Source organism: Lepidothrix coronata, unplaced genomic scaffold (genome assembly GCF_001604755.1).
Source record: "Lepidothrix coronata isolate B3197 unplaced genomic scaffold, Lepidothrix_coronata-1.0 Scaffold91, whole genome shotgun sequence".
Lineage (NCBI taxonomy): Eukaryota > Metazoa > Chordata > Aves > Passeriformes > Pipridae > Lepidothrix > Lepidothrix coronata.
Window position 1 is genome coordinate 3,403,372 of NW_016690271.1, and position 21,121 is coordinate 3,424,492.

Consider the following 21,121-nt stretch of genomic DNA (forward strand, 5'->3'; position numbering starts at 1 on the left):
ACACAGCTCTTTGAACTTCTTGCCAATCAGGCTCAGGGCTTTTTCTACTTGATGCGAGGTCCCTGGAAGGCGAAAACCCCACACAAAGTCTGTAGCAAGGACATGCTGAGGACACCCCCAGCCCTGTCATATGAAAAAACACAACTACCAGGAGCCTCTTGTGCTACATCAACAGTGTAAATTTTAACAGACTGGTCGTGAAACCTGGTACCAGACCAGCATGTGCAACTCGGACTGCCAGGTCTCAGTTCCAACAGCTTTAGCCTCCAGGATAAATCCAATTCACTGGCAGATATTTTTCAGGCACAATTAATCTAACACCTTCCCAGTGCAGGCTGCATTTGCTGATGCCCATCCCACAGCTCCTCCTGCAAGCCTAAAGGGATCCTGCAAGAGGGGTCAGTTAAACTGCAGCAGCCAAAGATGCTAAAATGCATTCCCAGCTCTAGGATTGAGGGTTCGTGTGTCACAGCACAGGTGACCTGGCACATACTCCTGCTGCAACAGCACCGAGCAGAGAAGTTTTGTAAAGCACTAGACTCACAAAGCCACTAAACCCACTCAAATTCCTTACCCATTTAATCAAAGCCCCCAAGCTACACATTAGACCATGAAGAAACCCACACTGCACTGACCTTCGATGTGACAGACTTGGGAGTCACGGAAGTAAGGTAGTGTTGAGACGTAAATTTTGGCACCGGACATTTGCCTCAAGTAGCTCATAAATCTCCCTTGTTTGCCAATCAAACGGCCAACTAATTCCTTTGGGAAAGGGACAAGAAAGCAACAATCAGGAAGAGAAATGTAGATCAAACATCACTGTTCTCTCTGGCTTGTATCACAACATTCCCAATTCCTGTAGCCTAGGCAGGATAAATACAAGGCAGTGCCGGACCAGTGCAGAGTTCAGCCGGTCTGAATCCAGGCAGATACAGACCAGTACCATTTGGATAGATTCCCTATTTTTAATACCTGTGTACCCTCCAAGCCTCCTGAATGCTTTCAGAGCATGGACTCATGGACTGGGTGGAAGATGATGGGAAATAACGAGTCAACCACCACCATTCCCCTGGGGATAGCCCTGGAATGCTGCACCTTTACAGTTGTGTACTGGCTCCTCACTCCCAAGGGGAGTTAAATGCTTCAGTCCTCCTGCATTTGCTGCTGATCTCCCTGGGATGGCACCAAGCCAGTACCAGAGAGGGAGCACCAGGAGGTGGCTGGGCAGGGCAGGGCAGGGCAGAATGCACGAGCAGGCCAGCAGCCGGTTACCTTTGGGACCTCGATCTCCCAGATAACGAAGTCAGGCTTGCTGGATCCTCCTTCCAGCTTGGCATTCTGGCGAGCCACTGTCTTCCTCATGGCACAGCCACTGTCCACGAAATCCACGCTGTTTGCATCCGAACCTACAAGGCAGGCACACGTGTCAGCACTCAGACAGCCTGGCTGCCACACACTGACACTGCCACTGCCACCCCCACGGCAGGGGCTGCACAGCAACCCCAGTGCCAGGACTGCCCACTACTAGGGGGCCCAAATTCATCATATGCTTGAAGAAACAAGGTGCAAGAGCTGAACTATTTTGTTCCTAAACCACCAGCCAATAGCAGGAACACTTCTAGTTGGGAAAGGGTCAAACTCAAACAGCCTCCTCCTGGTCAGATCCCAGATACAGTCAAGTGTCACACGAGCTTGAAGCAGAAGCATGAAGATCCTCACCTGTTTGCAAGTATTCAGACCATCCAGTTAGAGACCAAAGAGAAAAATAAACCCAGCAGCTGCTTTCACATTTGCCACATCTTAAAGGGTAACACAGCAGCAAGGCTAAGAAAGGCAAAGGGTGTAGTTGTTGGCCATTGACATCCTGAGCAGGGGGGAGGATTTCAGTCTCACAGCCTGGGTGTGAAGGTCAGCTGGATGACCTGTTATCCAACACTGTCACCTTATCAGTTTTACCTGCTCTATCCCCTCTCCCCACCCTTCAGTGTCTCAATGCAGAGCTTTCAGCCCCTGCCATCACCAGGCTCCACAACTCACTCTAGGACCTTCCTGTCACACCTGCATTCACAAGGAGGCAGCACCATTCTCTTCCTGGAGTAACTCTCACTAGTGAAAATGTTCTGTGGGTTCAATCTTTAATTGTTGGCAAACTCAATCCCCATGTCTTGAAATGAGCAGCATTCCAACTGCTTTGTAGCAATTACCAGAAACATCCCCTGTCATTAAGGGCTGTTGGCACCACAGGGTTCTACAAAGGATTTTAACATCCATCCCCAAGGTCACACAGGTTAACGTTTGCTCAGACAGCTTTGCAAGTACTCTGCCAGGCACACACCATCCAGGATCTACAAGGCAAAAGCCACACAGACAGATGGGAGAACTCCATGAACATTGCCCCCTGTTGGGATTTCTTGGCATGCACCTACCCTTCTGAGCAAAAAGGCTTCAGGGTAACTGCTCTGCAACCAGATGATTTTATCACAATTCATCAGAGCTCTGCCCTGGTTCATCCAGCAGCACCTCAGAACCTGCCTCACAGCTTCCTGTCAGCAGCAGCAGCCCATAAACACAGGTAAGCACCCAGGGCTTACCAGAGGCCACCCAAGCTGAAGTAGAACCATTTGTTTGAGCAGGTCTCACAGCAGCAAGGTGCTCCCAGCCTGGCCCACACCCACATACGCTCCATTTCACCGGGCTACCCCAGCACAGGTTCAGCCTCAGACAGTAAGTATTGTGCTGAGAGGGGCCCAGCCTGCTCACCCCCCTGCAGTGTCCCCTGAAGATCACCCAGCTAACACTGGACCCTACAGACGTGGGAATCAGGAGAGCAAACACCTGCACATGAGGGCTCAGCATTCATCTATGGTCTAAGTTAAACATGAAGAGGATTTATCTGAAGGTGCTCCAAAGCAGAGGGGTTACAGCACATAAAGTGCTTGCTCACGTGTGTTTTGTAGGAGGATTTTCAAACCCCTTACCTTCTGAGTGATCTCCATCCATCCCTGCCGCACTACTACACTCCTGGCTCGAGTCTGGCCCATCCTCCTTCAGGATCCCATTGCTGTATGGCACTGAGCTGTCTCCAGGCAGCCCCAGAGCAGGAGGGCTTTCCCTTGGCACCAAGCTCTGCTCAGCAGATGTGTCTTGGGCTGCAGAAGTGCTCAGTGAGTCCGACAGCTGGTCTGACGTGACAGACAGCACCGTGTTCTGCAGCAGGTCCTCTACACTCGTCCCACCTTCAGATGTGTGTGTGCTGTACCCAGAGTCCTCCAGGGCCAAAGATGACTTTTTCAGTGGCCCTCTGTGGTTTTCCACACGAGTCCGATCAACTCCCTGGGACTCCCTGCCCTCACAGCTCTTCACCCCACAGTCTCCTGTGTCTCCCTGGCCAGGGCTGGCTGCACAGCCGTGTGCAGGACAGCTGGAGCCTGTGGCACCCTGGCCCTGCTCCTCTGGGGGTGTGGGCAGTGGGGTCCTGTCGGCTGCCGCTCCCTCCGCGAGCCCCCAGCCCAGGGCAGCACCACTCCCTGCCCCCAAAGCAGCACCACTCCCGGCCCCCAGAGCTGCCTCAGCCCGGCCAGCAGTGGCCTGGCACGTCCGAGGGGACGCCTCGCCTGCAGAACCTGACAGCACTTCCTCAGTTGCTGCCAAAATAACCTTGGAAATGAACTGTATTGCTACTTGCTCAATTTTCTCAACTTCCTTGTCCAAACTCACTCCTCCAATCTTCTCTCTTTCCAACTCATCTCCTTTTGGCTGCGTGTCCTCACGACCCACTGGCACACTGGCAATGGACTCGGGCATCTCCTCGTCCCTGGACTGCTTCAAACAGGCAGGCTCCAAACTCCCTGGTAACATCTTCACTGCAGAATCCTCGTGACTTGAGACAACTTCAGCTTCCTTACTGACAAAGGCTTGTGGGGCATTGGTTTCTTTCTCCAATCCAAAGCAATGGGCTGTCACAGAGCCAGTATCCGACTGCACAATTTCTGGCATCTGCTTTTCCTCAGGGGGCTTAAACGCAGACTCATCTGACTGCTCTGCACTGCTGATCTCCACCTTGGCTCCCAAAGACTCTTGTGCCAGGGGTGCTGATGGCTGCTGATCCCGGTCTGCACTGGGGCTTGACCCCTGTGCCTGGCTCAGCTCCGCACTCTCCGGGACCCGAGGGAGGGGAGCACGAGCAGGGGCACCGCTTTCCTCTTGGGATCCTATCCTTTCTAGTTTTTCACTGTCGTCCTCGTGGGTGCTGGGCTGAACTGTCGTTCCCGACAGGTCTGGAAGGTCCTGTGAGAGATCCGGCCTCTCATGAGTTTGGCACAGAGGAGAGGGCGTCGTCGGGCCCGCGGGCAGCAGGGGGGTCAGCAGGGGGGTCGGGGGTCTGTTCTCCGGGCATTCCTCCGGCGCCGAGTGAGGCCGCCTGCGAGGAACACACGCTTCTGGTTTGGGGGCTGAACCGCTCTCTGACACTTCTTCCTTCTTTTCCCTTCCAATGGCTATTGCTTGTTTATCGCGATAGCTCGCGTACTTTTTCCTCCAGGAATATATCCACCAGCAGCCGAGAAGCGCCAGCACTCCGGGAATGGCGTACGGGACAAAATTGCGGAAGCGCAAAGCCATCTTACAGAGCTTCAGCAACTACACCTAGAAGGAGAAAGAAAGCATGTTAAAATAGTCACAGGGAAGGCAACAGGAAGGCTGAAGTCTCCGAAGTGCCTTGAGGTGTTGCCATTAGCATGAACAGGTTTGTTTTCCAGCCACTCTCAAAATTCCCGTCTCTGCTCTGGCAGCAGGTCACAGAACAAGATCCCGACCCAAGACTAGGGATATCTGGACATTTCTCACCATTATACTCCATGATTTCACCTCATCTCACCTTTACACTTAATTTCCCCTTGTTTCTCCTGCCTCTCCCCTGCAGGTCAGTCCTGCCCCCAGCACAGCAGGTTTCTCCAGCATTGGGCTGGGCTCACAGCCCAGCTGTACCACAGCATTCCATGACACAGGCCTGACACATGGCAGGGTTGCCCAGCTCTCCCCTTGAAAGGCAGCATCCCATTCCCCAGAGTTCCAGAGTCTGACAACACACACTCCTCTGAAACCTTAGGAACCCAGTTCCAAAGTTTGTTCTCCAAATTCACTGCCCTGACTCCCCATGGCCAACAGTTGTCCCTTTTCCTCTAGAAAGTCTGCAACTCCTTTCCCACCTGGACACCATGGAGACTCCTGACCCAGTCCTGCTCCTCCACTTCCAAGCCTCACCTGGGCCACATGAGACAGGGCTACCAGACCTTTCCTTTTCCTTAAGGAAAGTCTGCAGCTGGAATGTAAAGCTTAACAGTTACCACATCCCAAACAGCCTTGTTGCAAAGCACCTAGAGTTTATATTTTCACTGCACAGGAATTAAAGCAAAACACCACGTGTTGGAGGATGCTTATATAGGCAGACTTGAAGCCAAACAGCCCTCGAGACTCCTGCCAATGCGCAACAAAAATAAAGATTGTTTTCAGGAGATAGCGAAGTCCTAGAAATGGGAACTATGCACTGGAAAAGAGCATTATCTGGTTCCTCTTTAGAAGCATGATACTTCTATGAAAAGAGAGGACAATCAAGGCAGTTGGCCCAATGCTTAGTCTGTCTCAACCGTAAAAACCCCTTCTGTTATCAGAGCAAGTGTCCCAACTCAGCTCCCAGCGCTCCTTCGGGCCTCGATCTTCACCAGGAGCTGATTACACATTCCAGCTGAGGGACAAAACCTCCCTCGGGCTCAAACCGAGTGTCAGAGCTCAGATAATTTAATATTCACTCCGGATTTCCCACCTCCATCCCACAGGAGCACTCACACAGCTTCATCCACGCTACCTCAGACCCTGCCTTGCCTCCACTCTGCTTCCTGCAGAGCCCAGACACTGAGGCACACGAATGAGGGACTAGAAACTTGCTTGTTCAATCCCAAATTAAAGGTCTGCTGCAGACATGATTTAAGGAGTTCAGTAATATCCCAGCACATCACAAATGAGGCATTTATGTTGTTCTACACAGGAAACTCGAGTGTTCATCAGACATTCATGTGTGATTAAATAAACTGGATAACTAAGAAGTAACTAAATCCCAGTTGTTCCCAGCCAGCTGTGTGCAGCCAGGGAGCAGCACTCACTGCTCAGGGCAAGCCTTCTGTTAATGGTAACATCTGGGATTTGTAATTAAAAACCCAGCAAACCTATGTATTAGTGTGGATGTTTGGTTTTTGCAAGTGGAAAGGGTGAAGCCTGTACATCCCCGAGACAAAAGGTCCCCGTTCACGCTGCCCAGCACAATGGCACATTGTGAGCCACCACAAGGGCTCATCTGCTGCACGCTCAAGTTGTTGTAATTAATGCAGAACTGCCCTACAAGCTGTCTCACAGGCACACCACAAACCCAAATTAAAGTAGCTCACATAAGTCCATTCCCAGCAAGCATTCCCGATTAAACAGACAGCCCTATTATTATCTGATTCCCTACTAAGTTGCACCAACTGTTCAAACAATAGTCCCACACAGCTCTGCAGCACAGGGAGACAGTCACAGGATGCCCCACAGAGGGACAGGTCTGTCCCAAAGTCTGGCAGACAAAACAGTTCTAAGAGTCATTTTGAACATTATCATTTAGGATAAAGATCTTCACTCCTCTGTGATATCTGGATGAGTGGGGACTGTTGCATTAGCTGACGGCTCCTCGCGACGCTCGTTTAATTCCACGTTTTTAATTTACTATTTTAGCCAGAGCTGCATCACTACCAGCAATGGTGTTAAATGAGAATTCCACATCCTCCCATCAGCTAGAGCAGGATGAAAGGCAGTGCCCTGTGTGAGGTGCCAGCAGACATCCTGGAGTGCTGGGTTGGCTGGGGAACAGCTGACACCAACAAACATCTCCTTGCACAGACGTGCCAGAGGACTCCAGTAGCTGGCTCTTGCCATGCTGGTCACGATGCCTGAGGATGGCTGACTGAACCTGCCCAGCCCTCCAGCCAGGACACGGCTTCTCCTTCGCCTGCTCCCCAGGAGAGCTCCCAGAGCCCCACAGCCACTTCCCAACTCATTCAGGAGCAACCAAGCCATCTCTCTGCTGCCAATCTGACAGCCAGTTCAGGGCTGCAGGGGCAACGAGATCATTGGAACACATGGGGGGAAGAAAGGCTGGGATTTTCCTGCCAGCAGCAGAACAGAAAATGGCAACTTGTCAAATCACATGCCCTCAAGCACTGCCAAGTGGGAGGGAGTCTGGCCCAGCAGGCCCTGCACTCTCTGAGCAGGAGGAGCCAGCTGGGAAGCACAGCAGCTTCCCAGCTTTGGACAGGAGATGAGCAGCTTTGTAGGAGGCAGAATCAACAGGAAGCATTGGATCCCCAGTACTATTCCCAACAAGCACGGCCCCATCAGTCCTGCACCAAAAATAGTGGAGCTCACACACTGTATGCACTCACCCCACCACCAGCCACTTCCACTTCCCTCTGGCACGCCAGGAATCCAGCCTAAATGTCACACCTTGGATCATGGCACGGCTGGAGAGCTGCAGCCAGCACATGAGACTTCAACCTGCTAAATAATCCCCACAGCGGGTCAGGATGGGATTAAGACACCAAGGGGAGAGTAGGGGTCAGTCAGCTCTCCAAATCTGTGTCCTGACTTGATTTATGGAAAACTCCTGGTAAAGAGCAAGGAGATGAGGACAAGAAAGAACGCACACATTACCTACCTTAGAAAAAAAGCCAAGGACAGTCAACGTACTCTACTTGTTCACATTAGAGCAGTTCTAAGCCACCTTGTTTCCTGGCCAGGACACAGAGCCCTTCAGCACACGCAGCCTTATAAGGTTAGAAATGTTCGCAGCACGAGGTTCCCAGGGAAGTCAGATAATTCATTCTCAGGGTCCGAGAGGAGTTCAGCGAGCACTCGCTCCACAATTTCAGGGCTTTCCACGCCCAAGGAGGTCTGTTCCGAGGGCGAGCTGCTTCGAGTCTCTACCAAGAGAGAGGCCAGGATGACTCCCAAGTGACTGAGCCCCCATTCTCTGCAGAGACCCCTCAGCGCTGCCGGTCCCGGCTCCTCCGCTTCCCTCTGCCCCAGCACTTGAGAGGCTATGCTTCCAAACCCTGAAAGCAGTGGAAATCAAGACTGGAATTAAAGCCCGTCCTGAAAGATCACAGAGCAAAGGAGCAGGCAGCTAAATTGGAAATGCAGCTTCAACAGCAAGGCCAGGACACCTCCCAGCAAACCCTATAGTTAGCGATGCAGCGCTCGGGAAATAAATACTATCTGGGTGAAAGAGAACTGGACAGGCTGGCACGGTTCAAACTAAATGGGACCACGTGGGCTTTTAAAATTTTCCATGCTAAAAATAACCAATAGCACATGCTCTGCCTTATAGGAGGCATAAGAACAGGAGTTGACAAAAACCTAAAGAACCGGAGGCCCTACTGTTAAGATTTAAAATAAGAAAAGCTCCTGCACAGAAACAGACATAAAGCCTTACATAACCTCCCCCTGGCACGAGGCATGTTTTCATCGAAAGTTGAACTGGCATTGGCACTGCCTTATCTAACTGCAGCTTCCCCGGGTTTCATACAAGATGAAGGGGGCAGAACTTGCACAACGGAGGGACCTTCTGCCAGGTCCTGCTGGAGAGCACAGGGGCTTTCTCCATGCAGGGCAGCATCCCCAGGGCTGACCTTACAGAGGGAGCTGTGAAGCCACAGCAGTCTGCCAGCCCTTGCACCACACGCTGCAGATCAGTGTGTCCCTTGGCCACCAGACTTTACAGCCTTTCCACCTCTCTCCTGCCCAGCCTGGTGTACCACCACCAAACCAAACATCACCCAGAGCCAGGAGCTCACACAACATGACTCAGGAGCTAAACACTCAGAGACAGGTAGGAGCCAGACCTCCAAGATCTCAAACTGCATGACACCTATTTTAAAAGGAAGCCAACAGGGAAGTCTCTGTATACTTAACTAATTAAAGGTAAGTGTTCTGCAGCAATTTCTGCTTCAAACACCAGCACTGAAAGACTAGAACAGCAAGAGATACCCCTTAAGCAACACCACCTTTTCACAGGCCAGTGAACATGGGCTAGGAGCTCAAGAAACAGGCTGCTCTGCAAATGAAAGGCCACTAATGAAGCCACTCCACAACCTTAAAACATTTAAGAACCAGCAGTCTCCTATTTGCAAAAGCATAAATTGTGACTTAAGTAAAAGGCTGAAAAAGCTGGTTGATGTAGAGCTAAACTACTGCTCTGGAGCAAGAAACACCACCACCACCAGGTTGCCTTTTATCTCCAAGACAAAAACTGCCTTCAGTGTAGTCAGCCTCAGTGATGTTCCTGCAAGAGCTCACTGCCCCCTCACAGCTGGAGCTGCCACATTCATTGATGGTTCTGTGTGTTTTCCTAACTCAGGAGCCAAACCCTGGCCCCACACGGCTCCGGCAGCATTAAGGCCAACACAGGACTCAGAACAGTTCCTATTTATTTACACACTCAGAAGCAGAAGTTTACAATAAAAGCATCAGTGTAGGCCAACCTGTGGAGCTTTTTTAATAGATTGTTTTGGAAATCACCAAGAAGTTCACAGAGACACAGACTCTGACCCCCAGCAGCCCTCACCACACTCGGCCTCACAGAGTCAGCCAAGGCCCCGAGTGCTCCTCCTGCTCTGCAATAATGAACAGTTTGTAATTAACATTAACCCTATCAGATTATCAAGCTCCTTACTGCACTTTCTATCTTATTACCTCCCTGCTCCAGTTGTTTCATTATTTATGGTTTCCTCACCCAAGGTAGTGTGTCCCTGTGAATCCTCTACTGGAGAGGGAGGCACGAGAGCTTTTTCCCCATTTTCCCAGGAGGGTCTCTCAGGTACTTCAGCAAACTTCAGAAATGGCTTCTGTACCACTTCACCACTACCCCCACAGTCCAGGCAAAGCAGTTGTTATTACCTTTATAACCAACACATTACAAAAATCTGGGCTCGGGAAAAATTTCATCATCTTTCCTTCTTTGCATTGTCACACAGGTTGGAGAACATAACAAATTATTTTCCAGAATTTCAGAAAAAAATACATTCAATACTTAGCATTTTGTGTTTGCTTCTACACCAAAGAAGCCAATGCAGCCCTTGCTCTGGGCAACATAAGTGTAGTGGCCACTCCAGGTACAGCTTATAAATCAAAACTTCAAAGTAACCATCCAAGTCAAACACCTGGCATCTTTATCAGCTTCCACAAAACAGAGACTAAACTAACTAAAGGCTTCCAATTTACTCTGCACACAAGACAAAAAACAGACCTGCATTTTCAAGGAGACAGGACAGTGAGGTTTACATCACAACACTGATAGTGCTGCAGGACACAGCGAGCAGAGAGCAGCACCAAGACCAAACAGGTCCCCAGGTATGTGGGGGCAGCAGTGCCCTGCTCCCAGCAAGGAGACCTTGGCAAACAGCTTCCCAAAACAAAGCTGGACCAGGCTCAGACAGAAAAGCAAAACACAGTGGAGTTTGCTTGGAAGTTGCAGAAGAAGTTTGTATCCTTCGCAGAGAGGGAGGACGGCAAACAGCAGTGAGGGAGGTGCCCTGTGCTTGTCTGTGCTGGGCAGGAACTGCAAAGGTTTCACTGGGAGGCACTCACACTGAACAGCAGGGACATCACTTGTGTGCATGAGCAAGTGCTACAAGGAGTGACTCCAGACCTAATCACAGAGACACGTTCACTCCGATCCCAGCAGTGTCCCCAGGCCCCCGCCCGGATCACACCAGGGGCAGCTCTCACACACAACAGCCTCCCCTGCACTGCAAGCTGCCTCCTCTCCTCAGCTTCCGCAGCCCTTTTTTAAAAAGCAAAGCCAAGACACAGATCAAATGACCTTCCTACAGTCACATAGAGCTGGAGGAAACACAAGGAATGGAAAAACGGGATTCCAGCTGGAGAGAGGGGAGCCCACCTTCTCCAGCAGGCAGCAAGCACTCCATTCAACTTGAAATACTTTAGGGAAGGGATGTGCTAATTTCTTTCCTGCACCCATGAACACCAAAGAATTCTTCCTACCCCTGCATTTCCACGAGAAAACTAAATACAAGTCCAAGCTCATGAGAAAAAGAAGCTCCTCTTTAAGGAAGGGGAAACCACAGGATCACAGCCCTGAGATTTAGGGGATACGCACTGCAATCCTTATCCCAGACACTTCCAGTTCCCAATTGCCAGGGTTACCCCCATGCAAAGCTAAGGCCCCCAATACCAGAGGCTCATGCAAATCACGAGCTAACTGCTGCTATTTATACCCAGAGTCAAAAATCAGCCCCAGCACATGGCAGGTTTCTCATCTGCAGTGCCAGGTGGCAGCAGAGGTCAAAAGCAAGCAGGTCTGCAGCAGGGATTCGTTTGCTCAAGAATGATTTTAAGTGATCTTCTATGAAATATTCAGCTCTGCTAACAGTAAAGTACAGGGCCCATAAATTCAGAGTCACCTTCCAGCTGACAAAGTGCAGGGACAGCAAAGCTGAACAGAATCCACGTAGTGGACAACAAAAAACCCACAGTAAAACAGCTGAAGATAGAATGCTTGAAAAAGCAGTGAGGGACATGCAAATATGTCCCCTTCTAGCAATCCCCACAAGAAACAAATGCAGAAGCTTTAATTTCCAGGAAATATTAAACACCTGCTGAATAAAATAGCTTTTTCAGAGTATCTGAGCATGGCTGCCTGAAGTTAATCATCACTTCATGAAGTCTAACCAGCTATTTGCATTAAGAGCTCCACAGAAGCACTGCAGTTAGAAATCAGGATTTTAAAAAGGCTAATCATTAGATCTAAAACATGAAACAATTATAAGTAATTAATGCTGTACTTAATGTTTTTTATTAGTTCTAGATGTTGCTAAGGGCAACTGGGATATCAGCCTTGATCCTATTACAGTCTCCTTGGACACTAGAAATACCTTAAATCATTTTTTCACATCAGTTAAGTGCACACGAACGGTGAGAAGCACAGATAAGTGGGGTATGTTGCTTTTAAAGCATTATGCTCTTCAGATAACTGCTACTGCAGAAGTGCACTTGCTCTTCAATCCCCCCACAGCCAGCCTGCGATGTTTTCAAAATGAACACAAGAGTCTCAACATCATAAATTAACTGTTGCTGGCTCGGAGAGCTTTGGCTGCAATCCTCCAGCAAATTCCTGTCACAGTTAACTCCCCAGGGAATCTGCAGGAGCTGGGGACTGACATACCATGGTGGGTCTGAGCTGCAGGTACCCTCAGCTCCCACCCTGGGCAGCGAGGGCAATTCCTGTTGTCTCACTTCAGGCACTGTGAAATGTCTAGGTTAAAGCCAAGGCTTTCTAGGCAGCTGATGATTATCAGTATTAGTATTCTCAAAGCATGTCTAGAGATCTCTAAAAAGGAATATGGTTCCTAGACAGGTTTCTAAACCCAGTGTGAATAAGGAGAGCACTCCTGAGTAAGAAACAGCTACTAACACACATAAGAACTGGGTTCCTGCAGTGCCATCCACACAGACCCTCCACCCTAATATCACTTTTCGTGTCTGAGAGCAAACAGCCTGTTGTAGAAGACACTGGTGAAAGACTGACCTTCATAAACCCCACGAGAGCTCTCAGAAGTCCTTCAAGAGCTCAATAAAACACTGAAGTAGAAGCTGGGGGACTGTCAGGTGAGCGGGACCAGGACAGTGAATGTGGCAGTAAGAAGGTGGATTCTATCACACCTCAAGCACAGCTCAAGCTCTACACGATTCTCACCCCTTTTAACTTCCCTCCAGCACACTGTGCAGCACGTGCAAGCAAACCAGTGAGCTGAGAATGACATGCACGTACTGGAGCTGTGCTGCCCCTTTCCAGAATCACAGCTCCAGGGGCACTACTGGAGGACAGGCAGGGTAGCTCAGCAGATGCCTGAACAGTCCTTCACCCTTTAGACAAGCAGCTCATTAAAGACCGAGGAGGCTGAGTGACCTGAACGGGGTCACACAGTGACCCTGGCCGAGGAGGGAGCTCGGCCCAGCTGCTCCCTCAGCTCTGGTCCAAGTGCTCCCAGGGAAGGGCCGTGGCCCCTCGGGAGCTGGGCTGCTCTCCCACACCCCACGTGCTCCCCCAGGGCTGTGCTGGTAGATCATTCACAGCCACAACGCCAACGGGAGGAAAGCAGAGTTACACCAGTGCAACACCTTCCCCAGCAACCACCTTCCCTTCCACCTGAGCCAAAGTCCAGGGGCCGATAACGCTCGGCAGGTGCAGCCCTGGGAACACAGAAAGGCCCCATCTCTGCCATTCCACAGCCCCTGACTTATTTCCTACACAGACTGTGGTCAGATGCAGCTTTTGGTGCCGTTTCCTGCTGTTCTGGATAAATCCCATGAAGAGGATGCCTGTCTGTTCTGTGATTGCTGCTTTATGGATTACTACAATAAAGAACGTGGCCAAGCACAGAGCAGGTTGCCCAGTTCTGGAACAGGAGTAACTTAGATTTCACCTGCTTCAAGGAAGAAAAAGAAGGAAAAATAAAAGAACAAAACAAGTCAAACAACAAGGATTCTCCCAGGAAAGCAAGGCTCTCCAAACATCACTTCCTCAGTAGCAACACAATTTAATTCCTTTGCTCCTGACTGTGTTCCACTCTGGCTTACAAACAAAAGGAGTCACTGCAATGCATTAGAAGTTTGCTAATGACAGTTTTCATGCCCATTACCATAACACAGGCGAGGCTCGCCGGACCAGACACGCGGCAGACAACACAGGGCGCTTCAACGTGCACCGCCCGAGCCAGCTCCGGCCTTGCAGGGCAGCCACGGAGGGGCCGGGCCGGGGGAGCCGCGGGGGTGAAACACATAAACCACCGACCGGCTCGGCAGTGCCGCTCGCCCCCCGCACCCTGCCCCGCACAGCCCCGGGACCGCCGGGCCCCGAGCGGCGGCACCGGCAGAGCCCGCGGCACGACCCGCCCGGCCCACGGCCCCGCCGAGCACCGCGCAGGGCCGCGGCGCTGACCTTGGGCCGTGCGGGGCCGCTCCCGCCGCGGTGCCCGCGGGGAGCACGGACAGGACAGCACCGGCGGGGGGAGCGCGGCGCGGCCGCTCCCCCGCGAGGCCCCGGAGCCCCGCCGGACGCGCGGCGCGGCACTGACAGGCGGGCGGGGGGTGCCGCGGCGGTACTCACGGGCGGCCGGTGCGGCGCTCGGGCGGTCCCGGTGCGGTGTCGCGGCGGTCCCGGCGCTGGCCCTGCCCCACGTGCCGCCCGGCCGGGCCGCCGGCTCGGACATGCAGCGCCGCCGCCCCGCCCCGCCCCGCCCCTCTCGCGAGAGCGCCGCGTCCCGCGAGAGCCGCCCGCGCGCGCGCGGCCCCGCCCGGCCCTGAGGGAGCGGCGCCGGGCCGGGAGCGGCGTCTGGAGCGGGACCGGTCCCGAGGCTGGGATCGTTCCCGGGGCTGGGACCGTTCCCGGGGCTGGGATCGTTCCCGGGGCTGGGACCGTTCCCGAGGCTGGGATCGTTCCTGTGGCCGCGACTCGGGGCGGGTCCCTCCGTCCCGCGGTGCTCGCGGGGAGCCGGCGCTGAGGGCCCTGGTCCATCCCGGTCCCTCCGTGTCCCCCAGCCCGTGCTCTCCCTCAGGGAGCATCCAATGGGAGCTGCAAAAGTCCAGGAAAACACTTCAAGCCTCCTGCCAGCTTGAAAGCCTGGGCTTCCTTTTCATTTAAATAGATTTTTCCCCACTCAGCCTCCTCCATTTCCAGTGCCCAAGTCTGGTCCTGCAGAGCCCCGCTGTTCCAGAGCTCACCTGGCTGTGGGCAGCACGCCCTGCACCAGGTAATGCTGCAGAAACCTGCTGGAAACGCCCTCACTGTGGGACACAGGGGAGGTTCACTGAACTGCCCAGGCTGGCTGGGGGCAAACCTGCCAGTTGTTTATTTACACGTGTCTGCAGCAGGCGGTTGGTACGGGAGAGTGTAAATGAGTAACTTGGAGAAATCACAGTTGTGTTTTAGTGGGATTGTCCTTCCTAAATCACTGATTTGTCCAAGTGTTTTTCTCTGAAAAATTTCTGATTCACCTCAGTCTTTTTGTTTGGAGCAGTCATGAATTAATAATAAATACCCTCTTAAAGACTACAAATTGCGCCACACACGAGGCGGAAAAATCCATCGGTGCTGAGACTTTGCCCTTTTAATGCCATTAATTAGTTTGTCCGTTAAGAATTCCCAACTGACAGACATCGTTGGCTGTTAGAAAACTCGCTCCCAGTCAGGTCTGTCCCTGACCTACCTCTCCTGGACCTGGCCATTGCGTTTACCTGTGGAGGAGGAGGAGGAGGGGGCTGGAGCAGCAGTTCTTCAGTGTATGTGCCGTGTCCTCTGCACACCCGGCTCTCCCGGGCAGACCTCGCTCTCCCAGTCCCTGGCTGGGGATGGAAGCAGCAGAACAGATATTTCTAGTTTCTCTGAAGGACAGTATGCTATGAGAAAAAAAAGTAAAATGCGATTTAATAGTTCAGTGGGATTTTCTTGAGCGTATAGTCACTCCTGGCTATTTATAGTGCTGTCATTTGAATATCCCGAAAGATGCCGTCGTCAGAGGCTTTTTCATGATTCTTTTGAAGAACAAACCCATACTTGTTTGAACAAGTCACATCATGGGAGATGTTATTCTACACTCTCCACCCACACAACCCTGGGAGTGATTTTCATTTGAGAGCTTGTTAAACATAGGAGCAGTCAACTGGAGCCCCTGTTCCAAGGCACAAAGGATTCACACCTGGCAATCCTAACTCCAGTAGTGGGAAAGGCCGTGGCTGCTCTGCAAGGGACTGTTGGTAGCACTGCCCAACTGCAGGAGGTTGGTTTGGCTGCTGTGTGACACCAGGTGTGACACTCACCACCTTAGAGCTGTTTAGGGTCAGGTGTGCTGTCACCTGTCCCACACAGAGGGGCCTAAGGGGAGGACAGACAATCAAAAGCCTTTGACAATGGCAGAAGTGACCAGGGCAGCAGAGTCTGATCCTATGGTAGGGCCTAAGGGACCAGATTTCACCCATCTCACCCGTGACAGTGCTGGGGCACCTTCAGCCATCCTGGGGTCAGCCTGGAACAGGAACATGCAGCAAGGACAGGAAAGGGCTTTAATTTTAATGTCTGTGCTTGTTTCTTTGCAGCTTTTCAGCGTGCTTAAGGAAGTCTCCTATGAAGGGATTTACAAGTTTAGTATAAATTTGGGCCTATCTAAAATATGAAAGCTCGTAATTCCAAGTCAGAGGTATTTGGAAACATTTATGCCAGAGAGACAGCTTAATATTTAGCAATGAGCCACTCATATTGTGGGTCAGACTTACTGCTTGTGATAAACAACTTCCTTTCTTTTCCTCTTTATAGAGTTTTTAGCTCAAGAACAAAATTTATATCGCCACATCAATGCATTTTTACATTATTATTTTCCATTGTCAAATATTTTATCAGCAGCTAGGCAGGGATTCTGAAGCTATTTCCTTAGACAGAACTGCCTGCTCCAAGGGTGCAATTCTCCCCTAAGTATAGTTTTTCCAACTGCGTAAAGACATCACTAAAATGAAACTCTTTCTCCTTTCATTCCGTCCCTGTGGCTACAGTGTATTTGTGATCTCAAGCAGCAGGGAGGCTCGGCTGGCCAGAAGAGGAACCTGAGGAATGTTTTTCACAGCAGTGGTTGAGCAGGTGCTGCCCAGGAGTCAGCTCCCACCAGAGGTCCAGCTCAGGACCAATGAAAATTTCTTCTAAAGGAAAGAAAATGTGCTCCTGAAATGGAACAGTTCCCAAACTGCTGCTCTTCCGCTCGTGCAGCCCCAGCTGGCACCAGGAGCACGGCAGGAATCACCTGGCCAGGTGTCTGCAGGTCTGTCTGTCCACTCACTGTGCAGGAACAATAAGATGTCTCAGAAAAAGTCAATGCAGTCACACTTTAATGTGTCTTTACATCCTTTTACGATTCACAAAGCCAGAACATAAGTACTTATACATTTTTAATGGGAAAGTAATGTATCCCCCTAAAAGAAAAATAGGTGTGATTAATCATTTGTCATAGAAGTTGCCTGACAGCTGAAACCTCAAGCTTCTAAGCTAGAAAAGCTCAAATAGACAAATTATACTGAATTGTTCTTTAAAGACCAAGCAGCTGTTTTATTACAATATTAAATTTACATTTTAAAAAGAAATATTCTGATTTATTATTCAGTTATGATAATCTTATTGAAGTGACATGAAATTCATGACAATGGGCTTTATTCTGTCCTCAGTCACCACAGGTAATTGGGTTTCCCATTACTTAGATCTGTGCAAGTTCCCACACCCAGAGCAGCACCAGTCTGGGAAGACAAACCCCAGACACTGGATTTCAACTTGGTTCTAATTTTCCCCAGAAAAAGTGGGGGTTTGGGTCTGGGGCTGGGCTGGATCCCTCGGTTCAGCCCCAAAGAACCCACCCAAACTAAGTGTCCCAACAGAGCAAGGATGTCAATGTCCACCACCTTCACCCCACAGCCCCCGGGAATGACCTTCAAACAACTGGGAGCAGGTTCAATTTACATTTTACTTCAAAAAAAAAAGGGAAAGTACATACATGAGGGGAGAGTGGGGTGAACAATAATTATCTGAAACCAGGGTTCCACCACTGTGACCCAGAGCTCCCCCGGGCCGGGGGCTCTCGCCAGGTCACACACTCAGCGCTGGGGCAGCACGGACAGGACTGGGGAGGAGGAAGCCCCCGAGCTGGGGGTGCAGTGAGAGCACACACGGGGCGAGTGTGTCCGACACAGCTTCTGGTTTAAATGACAGAACCAGCAGGGAGGAGGAGGAGTTAACAGTTACTAACACTAGAATAATCAAATTTATATGTTATACATATACAGCAACTAACTGCTTTACAAAAAAAGCAAAATAATACAATATATTGTCACATGTATTTACAGTGTAGTAAATATACTTTTCTGTCAAATTTTACACAAAAATTATTTACAGGTGAATATACTGCATAAAAAAAAAAGGTGGGACCAACACTCCGAGTGACTGTCTGTGGTTTGTTGCATAACAGTAGGACGTGCTTCATGACACTGATAAAAATTAACCTTAGAATGAAACAGAAAAAGCCCTAAAACCTACAACCCGGGTCGGAGCGAGCCCTGGCACAGGCCGGGGGCTCGGCCCACGAGACTTAGTGAAATGTTCCCTGTCTGGGGAACCTCATGCACGGTAAAGCAGAAACATCGGCATCATTACAGGTAGGTTATGCACTATTCAAATACTACTGAGTTATCTTTAAGTCAGGGAAAATATCAACACAAACAGAATGTTAATTGTCTTTACAGTACTGAGCTGTGGTCAGTGTGGGGCAGGGAACAGGCTCTGAGCCAGGGGTGTCACACACGGTCCCCGCGAGGGTGTTACATGGTCCACGTGTTCCTGTTGGGATTTTTCTGAATCTCAAGTTTTCATGTCAAAGCACAGGGACTCCGGGGCTGCAGCTCCAGCCCTGCAGCAGGGACTGGAGCTGCAGCCAGTGCCGGTGCCCGCGGGCTGCCCGGAGCGCGGCCGGCACTGGGGACGCCGGGACAGGGCTCAGACCCACAGTGGCACCAGCAACTGCTGGGCACCGGCGGCACAGCCCGAGCAGCCCGGGCTGGAACGGGGCAGGAGGGAGAGTGCTCAAACAGGGAAAGAACAAAGGAAGGAGGATGTGAGAAAGAAAAAGAGGTAAAGTCCCAGCAGTGGCTGCTGGGGGGAGCAGGAGAGCGATGGAGAGACAGTAAGGCACTCGACAACTAATTACTGATTGGAGTTTAATCATTACACAAAGGCTGTGCTTCCCTGTGAGCCAAGCACGAGCTTCCCAGCAACCAGTACAAGACAACGTTGCTGCATATTGGGGCACACAGGATGCAAATTAAACCTTGGCCATCAGCTGTCCTCACACCCCAATTCCACCCCCACTACCTGACACCCCTGCTCGGCCAGAGTCCAGGCCCTCTCACTGAACCCCTCACACAGGGGAACCTCCAACCAACTCTCTCCTTCCAGGAAAGAGGAAATTAAATTTTGTTCTCTGACTTTGTGAAGAGACCAGATTTTTAGCTGGGACTGAGAGCCTGGAGTAGTTCCCCAGGGAAGGTGATTTTCATCACCGTCCCCTCTGCTCTCACATCCTCTGTGCTGCAGAGAACGCAGCAGTTCTGAAGGAGGGACACTTTTGATGTGGGTAATGCAGAACAGTGAAGGGCTTCCTCTCTGCCCAAGCAAAACTGGTTGGGCAGTTCCTCTGGAATTCCTATTCCTCTTTACAGGAAACCTGCTCATAGGAGAAACAACTGAAAACAGCAAATCACCTTTATAAGAGATTCTTGTTTTCCTCCTACCTACAAATCCTCAGGCTTCTACAATTCCTTGTCTTCAGCAAAATGGGAAGGGCTGGAACCTGCTCGATTGGGTACAACCCCGTGCAAACCACAGCGACACCAGGGCTGGTTCCTCACAATCTGAGGTGTGAGATGACAACAGTTTCTAACCTGGGGACCCCAAGGCTCAGCCTCAGGCCCCGCTCACACCCCGCTCCGTGTCCCCAGTGACCACGTTCCTGCCGCAGCACCTGCACCACCCGAGAAGGGATTGGGTTAATTGCACCACTTCATTTTTCTAATGTATTTATTCCAAGACTGCTAATCCTAAATTTTCCTCTTGTTTTGGCAAACTATTTGCATATGAAGTTTGTGTTCATAGCTTTTCCAGGACTGTAAACAAATTAAAGAAATTGTTATTTTATGAATCAATACAATAAAGGTATTTTTATTTACATAAATGTTACATTGTTACTGTGTGGATACATGGGAATTGTGTGCTATAGCAATAAAATCGGAACCCTTAATTGTACCATTCTCTAATAATTTAGCTGTGGAGTTTGATTTACTGAAAGCCATTAATGATTGCACTGGAGGATTGGCTTTTACCTAGTGGATAGTTTCTTTTCCTTTAAAGATTGTTGATTCCTACCACAGCACAGGGATCTGCAACTGGGAAGCAGAATTGCTCCTGAGCAGGAGCTGTGTGAGCCCCCAAGGACACAGCCCCTGCCCCAGCTCCTGCCTCCTCCCTCCCCAGCACAGAAGCAGGTCCCCAGCGCTGTCACTCGAGCCCTGGCAGTGACCAGTGACAGCACCTTCAGTTCTTGGAACCCCTGCAGGACCCCGAACCCCCCCCGGGGGGTCCCGTGGGCAGAGGGGCAGCCCCGGCCCTGCCACGGAACCGACCCAGTGTCAGTTAATTGAAATTCATGTACCTTGAGCAGAGGTGGCTGTTCCTGTCCCTGCCTGGGCAGCACAGGGGCAGCTTTGCCACACACCATCCCCCAGAGCCAGGAGTGAATCCACCCCGCTGCCCCTCCATTCCCCACTGGCTGCTCTGCCAGGAGCTCTGTCGGGAAGGGCAGAACTAAAGCGCTGAAATGTGTCAAATGGAAGGAGGAGGTGAGAAACTTCCCGCAGTGCTACAACAACAGCCCGAGGGTCAGTTCTGGGGATTTCCCCCTGTACCACCTTCCCCAGGGCAGTAAAGTACAGAAAAAAAAGAAAAAAAAAAAGGCTTGGGGAAAAAAGCCAGTTTGTCCAGTCTGGTCCATGTACAGTCCAAGTGCGTGAAGCTTAATCTGGGGAATGAGGGACTCCTGCAGCCTCCTCTTCCTCTCCCATTTATTGCTAATTACCTGAAATTTAACCTAATCCACCACTTCTGTTAAGCTCATTGTACTGTGGCTATCGTGAGTTTCTTTTCAGTATGGTAAAAAAAAGTCCACAGCTAAAATCTTACACGTTTGGATTAAAACCAGGATTAGAGAAACTTCCCCGGCTCAGGAAGCCACTACCTTGAGGTGTGCAAACAGGGTTAAGGATCAACACTTCCCTTTAGAGCAGGAACACCCCAGGCCAGAGCAGGTGCACAGCGGGGCTGTTTCGGGAAATGGCTTTGGATTTGGACAAGACGCGGCTCTGCAGCGTCACAGGACTCCAGACCTCCCCCGGCTCCGCCGTCCCTCGGGATCCTCACGCGGTTCTGGAACACTTA

The 21,121-nt window shown here is 51.0% G+C and overlaps 2 protein-coding genes across 2 annotated transcripts in view; both read right to left on the reverse strand.

Annotated features, from left to right (window-relative positions):
• Window positions 1-8,280, reverse strand: part of AKAP1 (A-kinase anchoring protein 1) — a 12,895-nt gene extending 4,615 nt beyond the window's left edge. The window contains exons 1-5 of the mRNA XM_017821503.1: window positions 7,742-8,280; window positions 2,979-4,644; window positions 1,273-1,406; window positions 636-762; window positions 5-62 (exon numbers count right to left, since the gene is read on the reverse strand). Coding sequence (XP_017676992.1) covers window positions 5-62; window positions 636-762; window positions 1,273-1,406; window positions 2,979-4,620 — 1,961 coding nt within the window. The 5' untranslated portion in view covers window positions 4,621-4,644; window positions 7,742-8,280. The remainder of the gene's footprint in view (window positions 1-4; window positions 63-635; window positions 763-1,272; window positions 1,407-2,978; window positions 4,645-7,741) is intronic.
• A 9,303-nt stretch (window positions 8,281-17,583) lies between these two features.
• The window catches only part of NF1 (neurofibromin 1), a 79,946-nt gene continuing 76,408 nt past the window's right edge, over window positions 17,584-21,121 (reverse strand). Inside the window, 1 exon segment of the mRNA XM_017821605.1 lies at window positions 17,584-21,117. Coding sequence (XP_017677094.1) covers window positions 21,054-21,117 — 64 coding nt within the window. The 3' untranslated portion in view covers window positions 17,584-21,053.